Source organism: Lonchura striata, chromosome 7 (genome assembly GCF_046129695.1).
Source record: "Lonchura striata isolate bLonStr1 chromosome 7, bLonStr1.mat, whole genome shotgun sequence".
NCBI classification, from domain to species: Eukaryota; Metazoa; Chordata; class Aves; order Passeriformes; family Estrildidae; genus Lonchura; species Lonchura striata.
The window spans coordinates 1,647,108-1,669,045 of record NC_134609.1 but is presented as its reverse complement, the minus strand read 5'-3'; the positions used below and the strand labels follow the sequence as shown (position 1 = coordinate 1,669,045).

Below are 21,938 nucleotides of genomic sequence, written 5' to 3'. Positions count from 1 at the left end.
AAAACAAACTCTGGAGTTTTCATCAGGGGAAGGTGTAAGGAGCATGCTCTCAGGAGTGGGAAAACTCTCAGGGTGAAAAGTGGTTGCAGAACTGAGTGCTGTGGCAAGAACCATCCCTTGCTTTGGGAATGTCATCCCATAAGGTGGAATTGTGTAAAGTTTCATGATCCCAGGCTCCTTTGTGCTCCAAGGTTTCCCTGTACTGCTTCTCCCTCATCTCTGAGTGGTTCCTTCCCCAGGGTTCCATAATCTATTGGTTGATGGTTGGACTTGATGACCTCAGTGGTCTTTTCCAGTCTTAATAATTCCATGTGGATGGAAGTGGAACTTGCTGAGGTTTCTGCTCTGTCTCAAAATATCAGGACCATAAAGACCCATCTGTCCATTCAGCTGGATTCAAGGAGAAGAGGTTTTCCTCAGGAGGTTTTGTCTGGTGTCTGAAGACATCCAGTGCTGAAGGTCCCCTCTTTATATAGAATCTCATGGTTTTTCCTAGATTTTCATGAGGAGGTGGATGTTTGGCTCTTATCCCAGTGCTTGTATCCAGTGCTGCCAGCTCTGAGCCCTTTCCAGGCTTTGACCAGTTTGGGTGCTCATTTGCATTGCTTCAAGGTGAGGACACAAACCTGGGTTTGCTCCTGGTTTCACTGCACAGCAGCATTTTTCTTCTTCACTTGGACTTGAGTCATTGTGAAAGCATTTTCCCTCATTATCTGACCTTGATGGAATGCAGGGGTGACTCCTGGGATCATTCCCTAGGATCATTTAGGGATGATGCTGGCTTTTTATTTCCCACAGAGGAGTTTGTCTGTGGACAGGAAACATTCACAGGAAGCTTCCTGGTGCTCATGTGCTTATAGACTCATGGAGTCTCCTGATTTGGAAGATTCCCACAAGGATCATCCAGTCTCACACTCGGCCCTGCCCAGGACACCACAACAATCCCACCCAGAGTGTTGTCCAAATGCTCCTGGAGCTCTGGCAGCCTTGGTGCCATGCCCATTCCCTGGGCAGCTTGCTCAGTGCCCCAGCACCCTCTGGGTGGTCAAGCTCCTTTGGCCAAAGGCTGTGGCACTGGAGGACGTTTCCATAATTTCCTGAAACTCCCTCCCTGGAAAGCCTGACTCAGAGTGGTTGTGTTGAGCCTGTTTATTCAGAATCTTCCTGTTGTTGTTGTGTCCTAAAAATTCTAAATCACCTTCAAAGTTGCCAAAGTCTTCTGGGAAGGGAGGCAAGAAACAAAGGGAAGGCTGGAATAGCCTGGAGAGGTTTTATCTCACCACTGACTGTGGGATGTGCATTTTTATTACTTCTCTGCTGTCTGGTACAAAGAGGAATATTTTCTTCTTCAAATGCTCCCAGAATATTTTTCCTGTGTATTTTTTTTTTTTTCAATTGAGAGCCTTTTCATTGTGTATGGGGTGCTTTATAAAGTACCATTTTTGTTCATGGCCATTTTTTGTGACTGGTATGAGAGCAACCAACCCGGGAATGTTTTTTATCAAGAACCAGCAGGTTTTGTGTAGGCAATGGACAATCTCATGTCAACCTTATCAATCTGTTTCTGGTCCCATTGGCTAAACTAAAAGTCAAAAGAGAAACCCTTTTTCAGAATTTTATTTCAGGGGATATTTTACCCTTGTGGGGTTTCCAGGAACTCGACCAATCGATACCAATATTGAGCATCTTCCAACGGATCAATTTTTATCCATTTAGTTTTTGTCATCTGTTGTACCAAGAGGTCTGTAAGGCTTTATCACCAGCCTCCTGGGCAGATGAGCAGGGTTAATGTTGCTGCCTTCTCAATGTGTGAGCTTTTAAAACCTCTTAAAGAAGAGACCATGTGGTTTGCAAATACCTCAAACAACGTTGTTTTTTTTTTTACCTGCAAAGCCAGTAAGAGCATGGAAAAGGTTATTCTGGAGCCAAGGAGCTTGTGGAAAAGGGAGCTGGAATTCAATTTCAGATCTGGATCTGTCCTGAGCACCCAGGACACCATCTTAGGTGGGTCTTTGAGCTCATCTTGGACAGGTATTTGCATATGCAAAAATGCTTTTTATTTCAGTTATTAATCAGGATGCAAATTTTTCATCCTAAAAGCAATCCTTTGTAAATTATTTTTACAGAGCTTGGATTTTGAGTAGCAGTTGAGTGTAAACAGGTTTTGGAGAGAGGAGTTGCATTTACTTTCTCTGTCATTCAGAATTAGAACACGTTCAAAAGAGTTTGGAAATGTTAAGGAAAATAGAAAATACTCCCAGAAGGAGATGTTTTTGAAGACTGAAATGTAGAAAATGATCCCCTGGAGGGGGAACCTCAGTTCTCCCATCTCCTAAAGATTAATTTCACTTTACCACTTGGAATGCAGAGTATTGCTGGACATTTATAGACTTTGCAGGCCACAGCCCAATCCCATAAGTACATTCCTGTGTTGCAAAAATAGATCTGAATGCAGAGAAAAGCCTTGTTTGATGTTCAGAGACTTTTCAACGACATTGGTGCCTTCCAGCCCAAACCACTTCATGATTCAATAATGTTTATTCCCAGACCAGTGATAATTCCATCACACTTTAAAAAAGGGGTCTGCCGAAACATTCAACTGAAATGATCCCAGGATGTGCCAAATTCATTCAGGAAGTGACTCCTCACTGAGCACTGCCAGGCTCCTGTCTTTAGCAGAGCATAACCAGATCCCACATTTCATGGCTTTTTACACCTGAGCCTGATGCCCTTTCCACAGAATATTCTCCTGAGATTGGGCTGTAAAATCAAAATCTTCCCTTTTATTTCAGCCTAATGAAAATTTTCAGCTCCTGAATTCCTCTTGGGGAAATAGTCTGTTGTAAAACAATTGTTAAAATACTTACAGTACTTGATAGTTTTTCATTTCACTGTCCTGTTTCGCAGCCATTTTGGAATAATTGCAACAAGCTCAGAAAAATGATGTTCCCTCTGGCAATAAAACATCTTTCCTCTCTTGCCCAGCCTGTTGGGTTCTGGCTGGTTTTGTTGCTTTTTTAGCAAACAGCTTCCTTGGCTTTGATTTCTTGAAGCTAATCTTGTATTAATCCCTTGGAAATCTGTATGGTCATTTCACAAGGTGCCTCAGTCATCAATCAGGGCAAAGCAGCCGGATTGTGTGGTCTCCATGGAAGATGGAAAGCTATTCTTAAAATCTGCTTGTGGTGATGGGCAATCAAAATTTCCCATCATTATTTTTTTTTTTTTTCTAATTAGCCAGGAAAAATATCCCTAATGATAGTCCTGGGTGTCCTTTCAGCGGCGTGTCCACAAAAAAAAAAGGGGAAACAGCCTCAAGCTGGGCCAGAAAAGGCTCAGCTGGGACAGCAGCAGGAATTTCCCCATGGAAAGGCTGCTCAGGCCTTGGCAGGGCTGCCCAGGGAGCTTTGGAGTGCCCATCCCTGGAGGTGTCCCAGGAAGGGCTGGAGGTGGCACTCAGTGCTCTGGGCACTGGGCACAGCTGGGACTCCATGGGCTGGCAGGGATTTGCCAGCCTCAGGGACCCTGGGATTCTGTGATTGAGTTTTCCTTGTGCAAAAAAATTCAAGGCAGATTTTCTGTAAACTCATTGTATCTGTGAGTTACAAATACCACCAGACTGGTTTGCTTTAGTGCTGGCATTTATTAGCATGTCCCCCACCTGGAATTTTAGGCAGGATGTAAGGAAAACCTTAGAGATATCTAAGCAGGAAAGGCCTCTGAAATATCAGAGACTTCATAAAATAGAAAAATAAAACTTTAAGGATAGCTATTAAAAGGCTGATTTGTAAACTGCTGTCTCTCAGAGAGAGAGTACAGGCGCTTCATGAATATCTGAGGAAAACCCAGCCCATTTTTAAGAAGAAAAGTATCTCTGGATCAAACCAAAGCAAACAGAAGTGGTTTGTGAAACCAAGCAGAGAGTGAAATAGAGCAGAGTCCAACAAGATGCAGAAACAAGGCAGCGGGTTCAGTGAAGTGGTGGTGGTTGACTGCAGACTATGAAATTCATCATCAGAGATTTTACGTTGCTTAGGTATTTTTATAAGTGAATTTGGATTACCAACCCTTCTTTGCATCATCACTGAGGCACCCTAATGAGGGCAGTGCATGAGCTGGTGGATTTTATAGATTTGACAGGACTTGTTGGGTAGACATCAACACTTGACAGTGTCACAGGGTTGGAAATGAGCTGGCTTTTCCTGGTGAAATCCTCTTTATGTTAAAACCAGGATTCCAAAATGTGCCAGGCCAAGCTCCTGGAGCACAGTAGAACTGTACAGATGTTATTGAACTGGACATTGTGCCAAGAGCCATAAAAAGCCTGGGTAAAAACTATGTTTCTCATGTGGCTAAAAAGCTGTTTCTCCTTGAACTTGAAACCAGTCTTTGGTGCAAAGTTTGGCACCTTTCTTCCCAAATATTTGGCGATTTTCTTCCTGTCATCTCTATCGTGTCAGTAAAAAAGTAGTTTTGAAATAAATGATTGAAAAGACCTCACTCTGTGGTGTTTTCCCCACAGAAGACAGCAAACCAGTTTGCCAGGGTTAAGATTAGTGATTATTTTAGTGTTTTAGCAAGAAAGCATCAGGCCCTCTTGGATCAGTATTTTTATACAGAGTCATTGCAATAAAGTGAAGGTGTAAAGAAATTGTTTGGGCCTTTAATAACAGGAGGTTACATGGTAAATATTTTAACCTAATTTAAATGTTCTGCAGCTACTGACATTCACAGATTTTCAGTTCACCAGTAACTGCTGGTGAACTTCCACAGAGATAATTCCTTTTAATGTTTTGGTGTGAAGCAAACTTGGGAGTGTTAATTTTGCAGAAAAAATGACATTTCAGAGGAGTGGTGTGTGGAATCCGAGGCCCTGGAGGGCAACGCTCAGGGTGGTTTGTAATGCTTGATATTTGGGAAGTGAGCTGGGAGTGTTTTCCACAGGAAATTGTGTTCATCATGGGGGCAGTGAGCTGGAACTGGCATGAATTCCATGCACCGTTCTGCAGAAGAGGGACATGGAATTGTTGGAGCAGGTCCAGAGGAGGCCATGGAGGTGCTGAGGGGTCTGGAGCATCTTCCCTGTGGAGCCAGGCTGGGAGAGCTGGGGATGCTCAGCCTGGAGAAGGGAAGGTCTCCACACACCTCACAGCTCCTTCCAGGGCCTGAAGGGACACAGGGAAGCTGGAGAGGGACCCTGCAATAGGAACTGGAGTGACAGCACACAGGGAATGGGTTCAGACTGACAGAAGGAAAATTTAGATGTTATATTTAAGGAATTCTTTGCTGTGGGGGTGGTGACACCCTGGCACAGGGTGTCCAGAGATGCTGTGGCTGCCCCTGGATCCCTGGAAGTGCCCAAGGCCAGGTTAGATGGGGCTCCATGGTAGGGGTAGAATTTTGGATTTTTAGGATCCCTCCCAACCCAAACCATTCTGGGATCCTGTGATTCCATGAAAAGACCCACACTGAGAGCTGGCTTCTCCTCTCAGTACCACCTTTGCCTTCACATCCTTGTGCTGCAATTTAGTTTTGCTGCAGAGCAACTCCAGGTACAAACCCTCTTTTTTCCTGGAGAGTTTTATGTAACTGTGCTTTTTTCTCCCCATCATCACCTTGATGTGTCGCTCTCGCTGCAGAAAATTTATTCCGAGTTTGGTTGTTATTTCCGTGCTTTCATTTGTTCGAGGTGAGATTGGGAGATGATTGCTCAATGAAGAAAAAGCTCATCTTGTTAAGTAGATAGCTGGTTGTGACAGGTCTCATTGTCAATTTAAATCATTGTGCATTGCAAGTGCTTCTTCTGGCATTGTCTGATACAGCTGCAGTGTCAGAGGCAGTTTTTTATTACAGATAATAAGGTTCAAACTCTTTAAACATCACTCAAAACATAAAGCACCACAAAGCCGAGGTAGAAAACAGCATTTTCAGTGTCGCAGTGCTTGCAGATACATGTAAGAATGTGGATTCCATATAAATTCCTCCCTGGGCTGTTCAATGTCGTTGCAGGCACTATCCTGGTTGACAACATGCTGATCAAAGGGACAGCAGGAGGGCCTGACCCCACCATCGAGCTCTCCCTGAAGGACAACGTGGATTACTGGGTGATCCTGGACCCCATCAAGCAGACCTTGTACCTGAACAGCACCGGCCGCGTGCTGGACAGAGATGTAAGTTTGGGCTTGGTTTTCTCCTCCACAAAGACATTCATCTCTAATTAACCATACACACACCTGCTAGAATATAACTCTGTCTTGTCCCCAGATGGATGTGGACAGAGTTGATCTGATCCTTTTTTTAGGTTTTATTGGGAGCACACAGGAACTTGACCTTACCTGCAAATATTATTGTGGACAAACACAAACACACAACAAAAATCTGATTGTTAGAATTTTATATCTGACAAAACTTGATTCGCCTGTTGAATTAAATTTTTAATCTGGTGAGCTGACTAGAAGAAGTGCTGCTCACCCTGTGCCCTGTGACATTTATTAGCAGCCTGCTTTCCCTTTGTACACTGAATTATGAGCTCTGAGAAGTGACGAGTCGTGGCTGCCACAATTCACTCACAAAGCTTGGCATGTTCCATTGAGAACATGCTGGTTCAGATTCTTTTTTAAGGCAGCCTAAAACATATTTGCTGTGCTCGTTCCTGTTGGTGTTAAGGAAATATTGTCAGGGTAAGTTTGAATTTTTATAAAAAGAAAGATGAAAAGCACAAAATAAATAGGAGTGTTCTCATTTAGGCTAATTTCATTGAGGAGAAAGCACTCTAAAAATAGAGACATTTCCTCACAGTGTTGCAGCCTTGTGACAGAACCAGAAAGTAAAATTGACTTGCAAGTGCTTTAATCAATATGCTGTAAAAATCAGGAGTTCTCCTTGGAGTGCAGGGAAGTTTGTTTTGTATTAACTTGATTGATTAATTTGTCTTCTCCATGTGTTTTGAGATAAATTCATAAGTACCAAAAACAACATGCAAATTTCTCCTCATTTCCATTTGCTGGTGAAAGGCTCTAATTGAATTCAGCTGTTCTTAATTTTGTTTTAATTCACAAACTGTTTTCCCATGCAAAGCACAAAGTGTGGCAGAGTGGTCATGGTGGCAGAAGACTTTCTGGGAAAGAGTTGGCACTTCTTCAAGAGCCAACCAGCAGCTGCTGGAGCAGCTTTGGCCTCTCAAGTTTAATTTTAAGCCAGAGCAAAAAATGAGAGCCTGGAATGGAAGGCAAGGCTAGAGAACCACTCTAGGAATTGTGGGGTCTGTTCTTACCATCCCACACCTATCCATAGGGAGTTAGGAACCAAAATCCCTGTTGGATCAATGCTAATTCTTCTTTTCAAGGCCATTTATTGACACTTTTTTGTCACTTTAATGTGACTCAAAATCAATGCTTTACCCAAAGAACCTCATCAGATTATTTCAGTTTCAACATTAGTCACAGTCTAAACCAATTCCCATTATTGTGACTTCCCAGACATTTTACAGGGATGTTCTTTGCCAGAAGTAGACTCCAGTCCCCTGGAAACAAGTGAAGTGTGTACATTTCTTAATTAAAATCAGGTAATAATGTGTTTCCATTGGTATTTAATGTATTAATTCCTCATTATTTACTATGAACTGGAACTCTTCTTATCTCTCATACTGTGTCCAATCATTCATCTCTGACTATTTAAATTCGGTGGACTATGAGAAGAAAATCTGGGCTTTAAGGTGGTTCAGATTTTGGCTGTGATGCCCCCTGGGTCTCTCTTGCGTGGTCTCAGGGTAGTTCAGTCACTCACAGCCCAAAGAAAAGGAGAGTAACCCTCAAAACCCCAGGGGTTGAGTAAAAATACAAAATGTGGTCATGGGCTTTAACAATATGGCTCTTGGGGGGACACGAGTTAGTGCTGGGTCAACAGATGGATTCCATGGTCTTGGAAGTCTTTTCCAACCTTATGGATTCTCCTAAAGGACATTTCCAGCCTTCAGAACCAGGGCTGTGCTACCCCAGCAGCACAGAACCATTCAGTGTGGGAGAGTCTCTTTTTGTTAACAAAAACCCCAACCTGTTTTTCCCATCCTTCCACTCAAATCCACTTGAAACTTTGCAGTGAAGTTTCCAATGAAACTAAAGTTTTCCAATGAAACTGGGGGTTTTATTAAGTTGAACATTTAGATTAAACTTTTTTATTGCAGAGCAAAAATTGGAGTCTCTGATTCACAAATTATTGCATTTCATATACTTGGATAGCCTTCCCATTTTTCTCTCCCTGCTGATTCAGTCAGCCTGATCCTGTCCTTTTTTTTATTTCTTGCCTTTCTTGACAGAAAATCTTCCTAGATTCCATTGATTGTTACTAAGAATGGCAGTTTGTTTTCCAAATGAAATAAAATAAAAAGAAAATTCCACACTTTTCTTCCAAAACTGTAAGAAGCATGACCAGTTATAAATCAGAACCGAAGGTGCAAGGAGCTGCTGAAAGCTGCTGGGTTAATTTGTCCCTGGTTTCATAAACAAATTTTGCCATTGTGTCCTTGTTTATTTACATATTTTTGTAAATTCAGAATATCAAATGTTTATCAAATATCTTTAATTTAAAATAATTATATTATTCTTGGGCTTGGCTAATTAATCAAGATATATTTAGTAGTGACTGCAGCTTATTAAAGGCAACCTAAAAACTCTTAGATCTTACTTAAATGAGTAGTAAAAGCCATTTCAACCTCAATTTCTTCATCCATTCATCAATTTGGGAGTTCTAGAGCATTGCTGTGTTCACTGCAATGAGAAAAACAGGACTGTCCACACCGAAAGTTATTTTAGAATTATTTGCAGATGTAAGTGGTAGCAAATGTGATTCATTTGAGACTTGACCTTTCAATTCAAGACAAGAAAGAAATAAGAAAGACTTTGGGGAGTGTCCAGAAGAGACCATGGAGCTGCTCCAGGGCTGCAGCCCCTCTGCTCTGGAGCCAGGCTGGGAGAGCTGGGGGTGCTCCCCTGGAGAGGAGAAGCTCCAGGGAGAGCTCAGAGCCTAAAGGGGCTGACAGGAGAGCTGGAGAGGGACTGGGGACAAGGGATGGAGGGACAGGACACAGGGAATGGCTTCCCAGTGCCAGAAGGCAGGGATGGATGGGATACTGGGAATTAGGAATTGTTCCCTGGGAGGGTGGGCAGGCCCTGGCACAGGGTGCCCAGAGCAGCTGTGGCTGCCCCTGGATCCCTGGCAGTGCCCAAGGCCAGGCTGGACAGGGCTTGGAGCAGCCTGGGGTGGTGGAAGGTGTAGGGCTGGAACGAGATGATCTTGCAGGTCCCTTCCCACCCAAACCCTTCTGGGATCTGTTGAATTCCAATAACAACAACCCAAAAGCTCACACAAGAGGCATTTTCCAGGTCCCTTTCCCACAAGCTCTTTCCCCTTGCAGCCGCCCGTGTCCATCCAGTCCATCGTGGTGCAGGTGCAGTGTGTGAACAAGAAGGTGGGCACCATCATCAACCACGAGGTGCGCATCGTGGTGCGCGACCGCAACGACAACTCCCCGCAGTTCCAGCAGCAGCGCTACTACGTGGCCGTCAACGAGGTCAGAGCTGCCTGGTTTTCCTCCTCCTCCTTTGGGTGGGGTCACTGCTAAATCCCAGCTTTCACTGCCTCTTCCTTGAAAACCAAAAAAAAACCCAAAAAAACCTGTTGTTTTCTGTTGTGCCACTCCAGTAAAGCTCATCGCTTTGGTAGGCTTCAGATTTTAGCACCTTATCCTGCTTTTCCTTAAGGAATAAAAAGACCAGCACAGTTTTCCGCAGGAATATTGCAGAAGACACACAAATTTAAAGCAGTGTCTTCATGAATGAAGAGTTGTTTTCTAGTTTTCCTCCTCCTCCTTTCAGTGGGGTCACTGCTAAATCCCAGTTTTCACTGCTTCTTTCTTGAAAACCAAAAAATAATTGTTGTTTTCTATTTTGCCACTTCAGTAAAGCTCATTGCTTTGGTAGGCTTCAGATTTTAGCACCTTATCCTTTTCTTTAAGGAATACAAAGACCAGCACAGTTTTCACCAGGAATATTGCAGAAGATACCCAAATTTAAAGCAGTGTCTTCATGAATGAAGAGTTGTTTTCTGTTAAATTAAAGCACATTTAAGAACAAACCTATGTATGAAGAAAAGAAAGTTAAAAAACAGTTTAAAAAGGTTTATTAATAATGCTGAAGCTTGGCAAAGTACAGATGTGGTTTATTGATGATGCTCTGTATTAAATGATACCTGTGAAATGAATTATTTTATTTTATATTATTTTTTATATTACGTTTTTTTGGAATAGAGAACTGTGGATTGGACCACTTTGTCATTTGAAGGAAAAAAATTATTTTCTTCTTGAGCTGGTACAACTTCATTTCACTTTCCAGTGAAGTTTTTTATTCTGTTAGGGACTGAATAATTTGCCAATAAGCAGTACAAAAAAATCTGTGTTTTGGGGTTGGCATGTCAGGGCTTTAGTAATGCATAGAAACAGAGACTTAGATGAAGTAATGGAAATTATGTGGCCTGAAATTGTGTAGAAAATGGAAAGATGGGTCAGTTTTGTGCAGATAAAGACTGAAAGAAGTAGAACTACATTTAAAAAATAAATTATATTAAATATGCAGCCTGGTGGGGTTTGGTTTGTGAGGTGGGGGTCTGTGAAAAGAGCATGACTTCTTTGATTTTAATATAATTGATTTGAAGAAATTTCCTATTTTGTTGTGTTTGGTAGATTCAACTTCTCAACATGTCCTTGTGTGCTTGAGCCCAAGAGACAGCATGTTGTTTCTGGTCTCCATGACCACACATGTGCCCTGGGAAAAGGGTGAGACATTGATGAGTTGAGGCCTAATTAACCCAAAAGTGTGGAGGAAAAACCCCTTAAATCCACACATTATGTTGGACCTGCAACTGAGATAAAGATAAAAAAGGTTTTTCAAACTTCCTGGTTTTAAATTAAAAAGCGTTTCCCTTCAGACACATTTTTGGCATTCCAGCTGCACGTGTGACTTCCCACTGGAATCTGGGAGCACTGGGAAAGTCCTCCATGGGCTTGTCCATAGTTTTCACATTGGCTTTCACGTGGCCATGGAATTTCTCTGTTTGCACAGACCCAGTGCAGGAACATTTCTGGTCCTGAATAAAGGCAACATCAACACGAGCCTGAAGTGCCTGTGTGGGTTGTGCTGCAGGGCCCAGATCACTTCCAAAACCTGCATAATTTCTGCAGTGAAACCCAAGACAGGGAGTATGGCTGTGCTAAGAAAACAAGGATTTTTCCATAATTAGGGAGAAGTCCAAAAGGCAGAGTGCAAAATGCATAATTCCCAATTATTTTTGTTCAAAAATTGAGCAATGTGTTGAGGACACCAAGAATTTATTGGAATTATTGCTGGGCAAAATGCATTGTTGCTCTTTCCACCAGCTGCACCCTGATTTAATTAATTTCTTCTATTCATTTTATCTCTGTTCCATGGATAACATCTGACATGGCACCACTGTGCCCTTGAGCAGCACCCAGTGAGTTCACGCTCTCATTAATTAATTAACAAAAAAATAATTCACAAAGCATCTCAGACTCTCTCAAAGGTTTTAATGAGTGATTAAATGTTTTAATGCTCATTTATTCTGCTCATAATTGGTGCTGCCTCTGGTGAATTTAGCAACAGGGATGCATTGGAATGAAAGTTTTGTGGTTAATTTTTGCTTCTGTTTTCTGGTTGCTTGTAAACCGAAAAGTACAGATTTATTTTTTACACATAAGGAACATAAAACAACTCAAATAAGTAGATTTTATTGTATTTTGGATAAATTGAATGGTTTTTATGCCAAGTTGTCTTTATATTTGGACTGTCACCAACATATTAAGATGAGTTTGTCAGAGAAGCTGAGGGTAGTTGTAAATAGCACCATAAATCCTGGTTCCACATGTGGTTTCCACTTGAACAGAAAAAGACATGGTTTATAATTAAGCCTGGATTTTTCCAGAAGGCTTAGAATGAGATGGATGTGGTAGTGTCTGTTTAGTTTCATACCAGAAGGAGTCTTGATATGTATACTTGATTGGAATCACTCTGTCCTGAGTTAAACCAAAAGCTCCCCTAATCCAGGGTGTTTGCTTTGCCAGAGCCCTGGCAGATGCTCAAGGAAAAACACAAGGATTGGGAACGATGCAGTGGTGCTTCCCTATTGAATTACTTCTGAAATCCTGTGTGGAGCAGCTCCAGACCAATTTTGTCTTTCCCAGTTGTTCATGGACATGGATATGGTGGTCCTTCTTTTCCTTCCCTACTCCAGGTGTCTTGCAGCCTTTTTTTCCAGCATGTTTTGTCCTGTGCCATTATTTCTCACTCTGCTGCTTCAAGCATCTTCATTTGGACCCTCACAACCCTGACACATCTCAAAATATAAAGAATGTCTGTGGAATATTCTGCCTATTCTCCAACAATCTTCAGGGATTTAAGTGTTTCCTTCCATCATTCCCACACTTGTACCTATAGAAGACCTTTGGGTAAAGGTTATCCCAAATTAGAAATGTGCAGAGAAATTCATGTGAGTGGTTTGAAAACGTGGCTTTTTCAGCTAAGGATCAAAATCTTCTTTACCTGTTTATTGAGGAATACTTTTTGTCAGGATTTTAATTATTCTGTTAGAAGTATGGACTTGTCACATGGAGCTGGGCTTGTCCTTGTCAGTGTTGATGGAGGCTGGAATGTTGGATGAGGTGACTTAGCTGGGAATGGCAGTGCTGGGATCCACATTAAGTTACAAATAAAATTGATTTCTTTAAAGTCTTAGTTGAAAACAGATTTTATGCTTCCCCACCATTTTGGAGCCAGTTTTCCTTTTCCCTTCCTGGTGCTTTTACAATTCCAAGTATCTCAGCCAACTCCAACTGCCTTCCAAAGCATTAGGAATCTCCACGTGGAAGTAAAAACAAGTGAAGGTTGATGTCACCATTTTTATTATAATGAGAAATCCTCTGCAGAGTTATTCCCTTGTTTTTTGCACGACATATTTTTATTTATATGAGAATATCCCATTGTTATTCAGTTAGGAAAAACTCCTGACAGTGACATTAGCCTGGGGCTAAATTTGACCGTATTGGTGACTTGAAGATTTGAGTTATTACCATATTAAACCCAAGTTCTGCAGCTAAGTTAAAATTCAGAAGAATTATGCAGCTCAATTAATATTCCACAGGCAAATATATGGTATTGCCACAAGGGGTTTAAATTTATGGAGCCTAATACAGGGATTAGGAAGTAAAATCTTGCACTGCTGAGGCCCAGTGGTGGTGTCTGTATTTTGTGTTCAACACAACTTATCTGATCATTTTTATCTGAGCTAAATACAGCTCCAACTTTGCATTGCCTGGGTTTTATAAAACTTTCTTTGCTCTTAGTTTTTCACTTTCCTAAGTCCTACAGGGCAAGTCAGGAGCATTTAATAGCAGGTTCTGTTTAAAAGTACAGGTGGAGTACCAAGAACACTGTTGAAGTCAGTATTTATTAAATGAATGTAACCTTAGAGCTGCTTGTAACCCAAAATTTTAGGGTTGGTCCATTTATTTAGTTTGGAGCTTTTTTTTTCTCCTTTAATTTAGCAGAGATAGGAATCCTTTGCAAAACAAGAGCCTTTCTTGAACTTCAGTTGTCTCAAAACTTTGGGTTTGGACTGTTGAGAATTAGAACTTGTACTTAATTTTCATTTTTTGTGGTGTAATTATTCCTGTCTTTTTCCTTGTGGCATCAAAATAATTAATCTCTGCAGGTAGACATAATCAAAAGAGCATTGGCTCCAAATGATTAACTGTAAATCTGGCTTTGCTCTGCTCTTTGGAGCCACTCTGAAAAATTATTCATTTTTAACTTTGTAAATAGGCAATAATAGTGAAATTCATTTTCAAAATGTTTTATGGAAGAGCTGAATGTTTCTGTCTGCATCTCGACTTCTAATAGCCATTAATCACACTGAAGGAAGTTTTTAAGTGTTACAGCTGTAGACTGTGGAAGAAGAAGATTTATTGTGTGCATCTCCTCTCTATTTGTTTAATTGCATTCTTTTTGGAATTTTCCTTGTTTCATGTCATCATGATTCTTTTCCACTGGATTGAGTTCCCACGGAGCTGATTATCCTCAGGCTGCCGCTGACACCCCTGGAATTGTTTCTTTTCAATCCCTAAAATTTTGTTTTCATAAGGTAAAACACTCGGCATGGTTAAACCCTTTGATGCACAACGTCAGGCCCTTTCCCTAGGACAGACCAAAGGTTCCTGTGGAGAAACAAAATTCCATTCTTTAGTGAAGGAATTTTTCCCAATATCCAACCCGAGCCTCCCCTTGTCCTGTCCCTGTTCCGTGGCAGCAGAGCCCGACCCCCCTGGCTGTCCCCTCCTGGCTAAAGTTGTATTTTGTTAGGGGATCTGAGTTCCTTCTTGTTGTTCCAACAAGGAATTGACAGCAGTCTCTCAGAAATCTCTCAAATTGTGGGAAAATGTATTTTGGCCAACTAATAGTAAATATCATAGTAAAAATCAGCACAATGCTGAGATCTCTGTATAAAAACTTTGTGAGGCTTGGTGTGCTGAGGGCTTCTCCCACATGATTGGAAGTGGATTTGAAGTATCGAGTTAAAGAACTCATTTGAATTTTTCTAAAGGCTGCAGGAATCTCTAATGTGACATCTTGAGCAGGCTGGAAGTCGCAGAATCATGGAATATCCTGAGCTGGGAGGGACCCACCAGGATTGTCCACTCCACCCTCTGGCCCTGCACAGACACCCAAACAATGCCACCCTGTGCACCCTGAGAACACTGTCCAAATGCTGCTGGAGCTCTATCATAAACAAGTGGAGAGGTTTATTTTCCCAGTGTTCTTTTCTAATAATAATTTGTGTTGCATGAGAAGAAGTTAGATAAAATGGAAATGTGCGTGTCCTGAAGGTCTGCACATCTGCAGTCAGTTATTCTGCCTGTAATACATCAAATGCAAGAATTTAGCTTTTGACTTTTATTGTTAGAGCATGGAATTGGAGTCCTGGTGTTTACTGATGTGTCACTTTTGCAACTGTCTCCTTTGTTATCACTTATTAATTTGCTTTACAGTGCTGGAGCCTTTTTATGTTGGCCACTATTTATCTGCACACTGTCAGAACGGGCTGGTGGAAGCTGTGCCAGCAGCTCCAGGGTGTCTGTCATCTCCTGGGCTGCTTGGATGTGACAGCATTTTTACAATATTTAATAGTGTTAAATAGATGGGTTTGGGTTTTCTGTATTTTTGCGTTTTCTTTAATATGGGACACCATCTACAGTACAGTGTCCAGTGTTGGGATCTCCAACACAAGAAAGGTGTGGATCTGTTGGAATGAGCCCAGAAGAATCCATGGAGGGGCTGGAGTCTCTCTGCTCTGGAACCAGGCTGGGAGAGCTGGGGGTGCTCACCTGGAGAGGAGAAGCTCCAGGGAGAGCTCAGAGCCCAAAGGGGCTCCAGGAGAGCTGGAGAGGGACTGGGGATGAAGAGACAGGACACAGGGAATGGCTTCCCTCTGCCAGAGAGCAGGGCTGGATGGGATATTGGGCAGGAATTGTTCCCTAGCAGGGTGGGCAGGCCCTGGCACAGGGTGTCCAGAGCAGCTGGGGCTGCCCCTGGATCCCTGGCAGCGCCCAAGGCCAGGCTGGACAGGGCTTGGAGCATCCTGGGGTGGTGGAAGGTGTCCCTGCCCATGGAAGAGATTGAGATGAGGTGATCTTTAATGTCTCTTCCAACCCAAACTAATCTGGCATTCTACATGTTTGATGCCTCCAGAGCTGCTCCTCTTGGATCCATCTGTGAGCACCAGGACTTTGTCCTGTTTGGCCAGCAGAAACCTGGGAGATTTCCATCACATGCTAGCCATGACCAGCCAGCACTGTGCCTGGCTCTTTCCACTAATGGGACCATTGGTTAAACAGGGATTAACTGGTTAAACTCTCTTATTGTCTCTGAGGAGTCTCTGTGAGGAGAGGTGGGAGCTGCCCTGGGCTGAGGGATCCACAGGCTCCAGCTCTGGGCACGTCCCAGCCCTCAGCCCCAAAGCTCTCAGCCCCAAAGAGCCTCAGGAAAACTGGGTTAAGAGAGGTGAAAAGGGGTTAAGATAAGGGAAAAGGGCATTAAGAGAGGGGAAAAGGGGGTTAAGAGAGGGGAAAAGTGGGTTAAGAGAGGGGAAAAGTGGGTTGAGGAGAAAAAGGGGTTAAGAGTGGGGAGAAGGGGTTAAGAGAGGGGAAAAGGGGTTAAGAGAAGGGAAAAGGGGTTCAGAGAGAGGAAAAGGGGTTAAGATAAGGGAAAAGGGCATTAAGAGAGGAGGAAAGGGGGTTAAGAGAGGAAAAGGGCATTAAGTGCAGGGAAAAAAGGGGTTAAGAGAGAGAAAAGGGGGTTAAGAAAGGGAAAAAGGGGATAAGGGAAAAGGGGGTTAAGAGAGGGGAAAAGGGGGTTAAGAGAAAAAAAAAGAGGGATAAGAGAGAGAAAAAGGGGTTAAGAGAGAGGAAAATGGATTAAGAGAAGGGGAGAGGAGGTTAAGAGGGAGGAAAAAGGCTTTAAGAGAGGGGAAAATGCCATGTGGCAGCAAGGAGTGAGGAGAAAATGGTGAGGAGGGGCTGGGAGATAAGGAGTGACATTGAGCCTGGGCTAGAGGGCTGGGCTAGGGGACAGTGCTGGTTTGTGTCCCTCTGTCCCCATCCCAGTGTGTTTTTTGCTGGCAGGATGTTAAATCAGTGTTCCCCACAGCCTCTGTCCTGCCTGGTAGTGCAGGACAGAGGCCACCCAGGCAGTGGGTGCCTCTTTTCCCTCAAAAACATGGGATATTCCTCTCCTGAGCTGTCAAGGAGGCAGCAAGGGGTGCCTGAGTGGATGTCCAGGAGCAGCCCATCCCCAGTGGTGGGAAAACCCCCTGAAAACCATCCTAGAACTTCACCCAGCTGGTTTTCAGGTTACTTTGGTCTTCTGTCCCCTTCTCCCCCAGACATCCCAACCCATCAGGGCACAGTCAGCTTCCTACACCCACGTGTGACACTTCAGCTCCTGTTCCAGGAGTAAATAGCTGTTAGTAGCAAAGTTAGTAGCAAACATGAACATAAAGAGTTGTGGTGTAAGTGTGTACAGTGGTAGTATTATGAATTAAGTCCCACTTGTTTCACCATAAAAAGGCTTCAAATTGGTGGGTTTTATTTCAAAGATTCTGTGTTCTCAACCCTGAAAATGTTTCCCAGAGAACTCTGCCAACCATTACACCCTTAATTAGCAGCTTTATAAATAAAACAGGAACTATGAGTGCAGGAGGAAATGGGGAGTTAAGTCTTTGCTTTATTGTGAACACAGAAATGTGAAATAACATCCACATCTGCACCAACTGCTGGAATGACTCTGTTTTTGCCTCCTGCTCTTCTTCCAACATTTCAAACCTTTTTAGGCCCTCTAGGTTTAAATATGTGTAGCAGCAGCTTTGTGTAAGTTCTGGAGGAAAGAAGAGGGGCCAGTGGGACTCTAGGAATTTAAGGACCACAAATCTGAGGGCGATGAGAGCACCAGGGAGCAAGGGTTGTGCTGAAACCACAAGTGTGTGTTCATTTGTTCTTCACTTTCAGGTCGATTACTTGCAAAGTTTCCTGAATATTTACATTCAGAAACGATGACTCCCAAGAAATCTTCTCTCTTTGCTCTCAATGGGCCTTGATTTCGTGCTATTTATCTGTGCAAGGATAATTATAAATTGATTCATTTTCAAAACATCATTTAATGGGTATTCAGTTGCTGCCAACACAATATTGGAGCAACAGCATCACTCCTGTGTTTGCTCAAAGCCATGAAGCTCTATGGGTGTTTGTGTTTGCATGTAACAATATTAATCTGGCTCTGTTCACGTTGCTATGAAGATGCTGTCAAATAAGTTCTGTTTACATTTACAGCTCGTCCTTGTTTTCCTTCCTGAGTCTGAAAAAGGAGCTTTTATTTGGTCTAATCTATATTTATTTCATGAGTTCTTTCAGGTTTAAAGAGTGTTTTTCTCATTTTTGTCTTTTTTCTTTGAAAGAAGATGAAGTTCTGTTTTGATGCATTTGAGACCAGAGCCAGGGGGAAAAATAAGGTTAAAATTAACTTTAAAACCTCAAGGTTTTAATGGGGATCTCTTGCTGCTCTTGCAGTTAACTCCAGTTGGAACAACCATCTTCACAGGATTTTCTGGAAACAATGGTGCTATTGACATTGATGATGGTCCCAATGGCCAGATAGAATATGTCATCCAGTACAATCCTAATGACAAGGTACAGCCATTCAAGCTTTTCCTTTATATTTATATTTATATTTATATTTATATTTATATTTATATTTATATTTATATTTATATTTATATTTATATTTATATTTATATTTATATTTATATTTATATTTATATTTATATTTATATTTATATTTATAGTATTATTTCTATAACATGAAGTAGCTAATGAACAAGACATTGCTGTTGGACATGAAGAAATGTTTTCTTTCATGCCAAGTATCCTCTTTTCCCATGAGCTCTGTAACCACAGATGAATTTACCTTCCCTCTCATTGCCTTGCTGCCAGCAGCTGGATCATTTAACTTTCAATAATGCCTGGAGAAGTTGTGTCTATCCCATCCCTGGAAGTGTCCAAGGCCAGGTTGGACAGGGACTGGAGGAACCTGAGATAGTGGAAGGTGTCCCTGCCCATGGCAGGGGTGGGGATGGATGGGATTTAACCCAAATAATTTCCAACCCAAATCGTTCTGGGATTCCATGATTTCTGTTTTGCCTCAGTATAAATCCCCTCGTTGATTTTTTCCCCCCCTTGGTGGGAGCTAGGAATATTTTATCCTAAAAGATGAGTGCCAAACTAAGGTTATCTCCAGTTATTTATCAGTCTGGGATGCACTTCTCAATCCTGTTTTCCTGCCCACCATGGATTCCCCATTCAACATGGGAATTTAACATGCATTCTCATTTATCTGCTGAAAAAACTCCTCAATTTTAGCAGTTATTTAGGCTCTTAAAGGAAAAAGGCCTTGCTATGTGATGTAAAGAAACAACATTCCTGTGTGCCTCTGCTAAGTTTGGAATCTCATATTGCTGTTGCCTGTTCAAAATACTTAAATATTAACTATCTTCAACACCAAGAGATTGAAGCATGGAAAGACATGTTTTTAAAATTAGATTAATTTGATAATGAAATTGCAATTGGATCTCAGGTCAAAATTTTGTGCTCTCCTGCCAGTTGTTGCCCCAGCTTTGTCACCTGAGTCTGTGGAAGCAAATACATGGAACAAATTGAATTTCACCTGATTTAACATCTGCATTTACCCTGAAATGTGAATTTCCTCGGATAGGAACATATGCATGAGCTGGCACCTAAATGTTGATGTTCTCTGCTTGTTTAGCACTTCATTGCCCTCATGAAAGGCAGAATAAAAAGCAGATAAGTACAATGATGTGGATTTCTTATCTCAACCGCTTGAGCGCCTGTTCTGAACGCACCACTGCAAATCCAGGATGGCAAAGGGGAAAGAAGCAAACTAATCAGTCTTTTGTGGTTGGAAGTACTAACAGATAGGTAAAGAATCCAGGAGAATAGTACTGGGGGGTTCTTCAGGAGGAAATTGGGTGGGGAGAAAACATAGAAAGCTTTATAATCTCTGATCTGAAGAGCAGATGCAGCCTTGGAGTACCAGCCAGAGGAACATCCTGTCAACACATCTTAACTGTGAAGCATGTTCAATGTTATTGTGTTGTTTTCTCCTTTGCAGACTTCCAACAGGACCTTTGATATTCCTCTCACTTTGTCTGGAGCAGTAGTTCTGAGGGAAAGACTAAATTATGAAGAAAAGACTCGTTATTTTGTCATTGTTCAAGCAAATGTGAGTATCAATCTCTTGAAGGCTGTTTATGCCCCTAATTTAGGTGTGGGTTTAGTTTCCTTCTCAAGGAAAAGCAGAGCCTTGCTGAAATACCAGCTCTGATAAATCCTTTTCTGCTGAAGATCTAATTTAAGATTTAACCAGGCTGTTGAAAGCTCAGGCATATTACTACTGCTTAAAAAAGCTTGCTCAGTGTGTGACAAGCAACCCTTTATGGCACAAGGAGCAACTTGCAAATGTGCAGTGCAGCCCATGCAGAAAAGGGCAGCCTCATGGCACTAAATGTCCAATTTTCCAACAAATCTGGCAAGGCTAATTTTCACTCAGATGAGTTTAATGGACACAATTTCATTGTATTCTTCAGGTTGGAAATGAATTTTGTTATAAAGAGGTGATTTTTCCTTCAAGTCATACCACAAGTGTACAGAGAGGTTTTTCCAGAGTGGCTGGCAGTGGATAACTGAGAAGAAAAGTGATGTATAAACAGTATCTCAGGTATCTGTCATCAGAGTGAGGTTTTGATGCCCTTCAAGGCTGTGAAAGGTTTTTTCCCTTTTTGTCCTTCTGATAACAACTGAAATGAAAACTTCTCTTCTGTTGTGATACATCTTTGTTCATGGGAAATGATATTTGCTCTGAAGCAACAGGAGATCCTGAATCCACACCTTCACATCCCTATCATCTCTCTAACACAGAAGTGCAGACACATTTTGCAGTCTCTTTTCTTACTTGTTTTGTGGCATGTTCAGCATTCTGCCAGCAGAAGCCAGGTTCCAGGGATGGCTCAGTGCTCATTGACCTTCTGCCCCTGTGCTCAGGTGAGACCCCACCTGCAGAGCTGCCCCAGCCCTGGGGCCAGCACAGGAGGGACCTGGAGCTGCTGGAGAGAGCCCAGGGCAGGCACCAGGATGAGCAGAGGGATGGAGCAGCTCTGCTGGGAGGAAAGGCTGCACAGCTGGGATTGTTCACCTGGAGAGGAGAAGCTCTGGGGTGCCTGAAGGAGCTACAAGAAAGATGGAGAGAGACTTTTCTGAGGGATGGGGTGACAAGGGAGAATGGCTTCCCAGTGCCAGAGGGCAGGGCTGGATGGGATATTGAGAAGGAATTGTTCCCTGTAAGTGTGGGGAGGGCCTGGCACAGATTTCCCTGAGAAGCTGTGTCTGTGCCTGGAAGTGTCCAAGACACAGGTCTGATGGGTCCCTCTCAGCTGGGGCTCCTCTCCAGCCTGAGCAGCCCCAGCTCCCTCAGCCTGTCCTGGGCACCCCGATGCTCCAGGCCCTTGCTCAGCTCCAGCAGCTCCTGGCCCTGCTGTGCTGAGGCTCCAGAGCTGGACACAGCACCCAGAGGTGCCTCCAGGGCTGCCCTGGGCCAGGATCCCTCCCTGACCCGCTGCCAGAGCTCCTCTGCTGCCCCAGCTCCCAGTGCTGGGAAAAGCCCTAAAGCACAAAAGCCAGGCTGGACAGGGCTTGGAGCAGCCTGGGACAGTGGAAGGTGTCCCTGCCATGGCAGAGGTGGCACTGGATGGGCTTTAAGGTCCCTCCCAACTCAAATTATTCTGGGATTCCATAACCCCACAGGCTGCATTGAATTGTCTCTGGTGTGTTCTGTGCAATCACTTTCCTCTGATTACACATCAGTGCTTTGTTGTCCTTGCATCCTGAAGATACTGCTGGAAATTAATTACTCTCTATCTGCTTTGATCCAGAATTACTCAGAGGCACATACTGGAGGAATGGAGAAATGGTTTAGTTGATGATGAAAGCTGTTCCTTGTAGCTGGAATTGTTTTTCATCATTGACCATGAAGAAAGCTGAATGCAGAAATTCCCATATTTACTCGAAATGTGATGTTGGTGCAAGAACTGTGTGGACTGCAAAATAGGAAAAAAATACGTATCCAATTCAATTTAGAGCAATGGCCTCTTCATCTTACATAGATGATGTTATTCAACAGCATAAATTAAAAAAACAATTTTAAAAATTACTTTTTTTCTTTCAGTGTTACATTAGCATAGGAGGGCAAGATGTA

The 21,938-nt window shown here is 42.6% G+C and overlaps 1 protein-coding gene across 1 annotated transcript in view; it reads left to right on the top strand.

The window, feature by feature from the left end:
* Window positions 1–21,938, top strand: part of PCDH15 (protocadherin related 15) — a 633,545-nt gene that overhangs the window by 428,476 nt on the left and 183,131 nt on the right. The window contains exons 7-10 of the mRNA XM_077784512.1: window positions 6,010–6,170; window positions 9,413–9,568; window positions 18,182–18,301; window positions 19,800–19,910. Of these exons, the coding sequence (XP_077640638.1) occupies window positions 6,010–6,170; window positions 9,413–9,568; window positions 18,182–18,301; window positions 19,800–19,910 (548 nt within the window). The remainder of the gene's footprint in view (window positions 1–6,009; window positions 6,171–9,412; window positions 9,569–18,181; window positions 18,302–19,799; window positions 19,911–21,938) is intronic.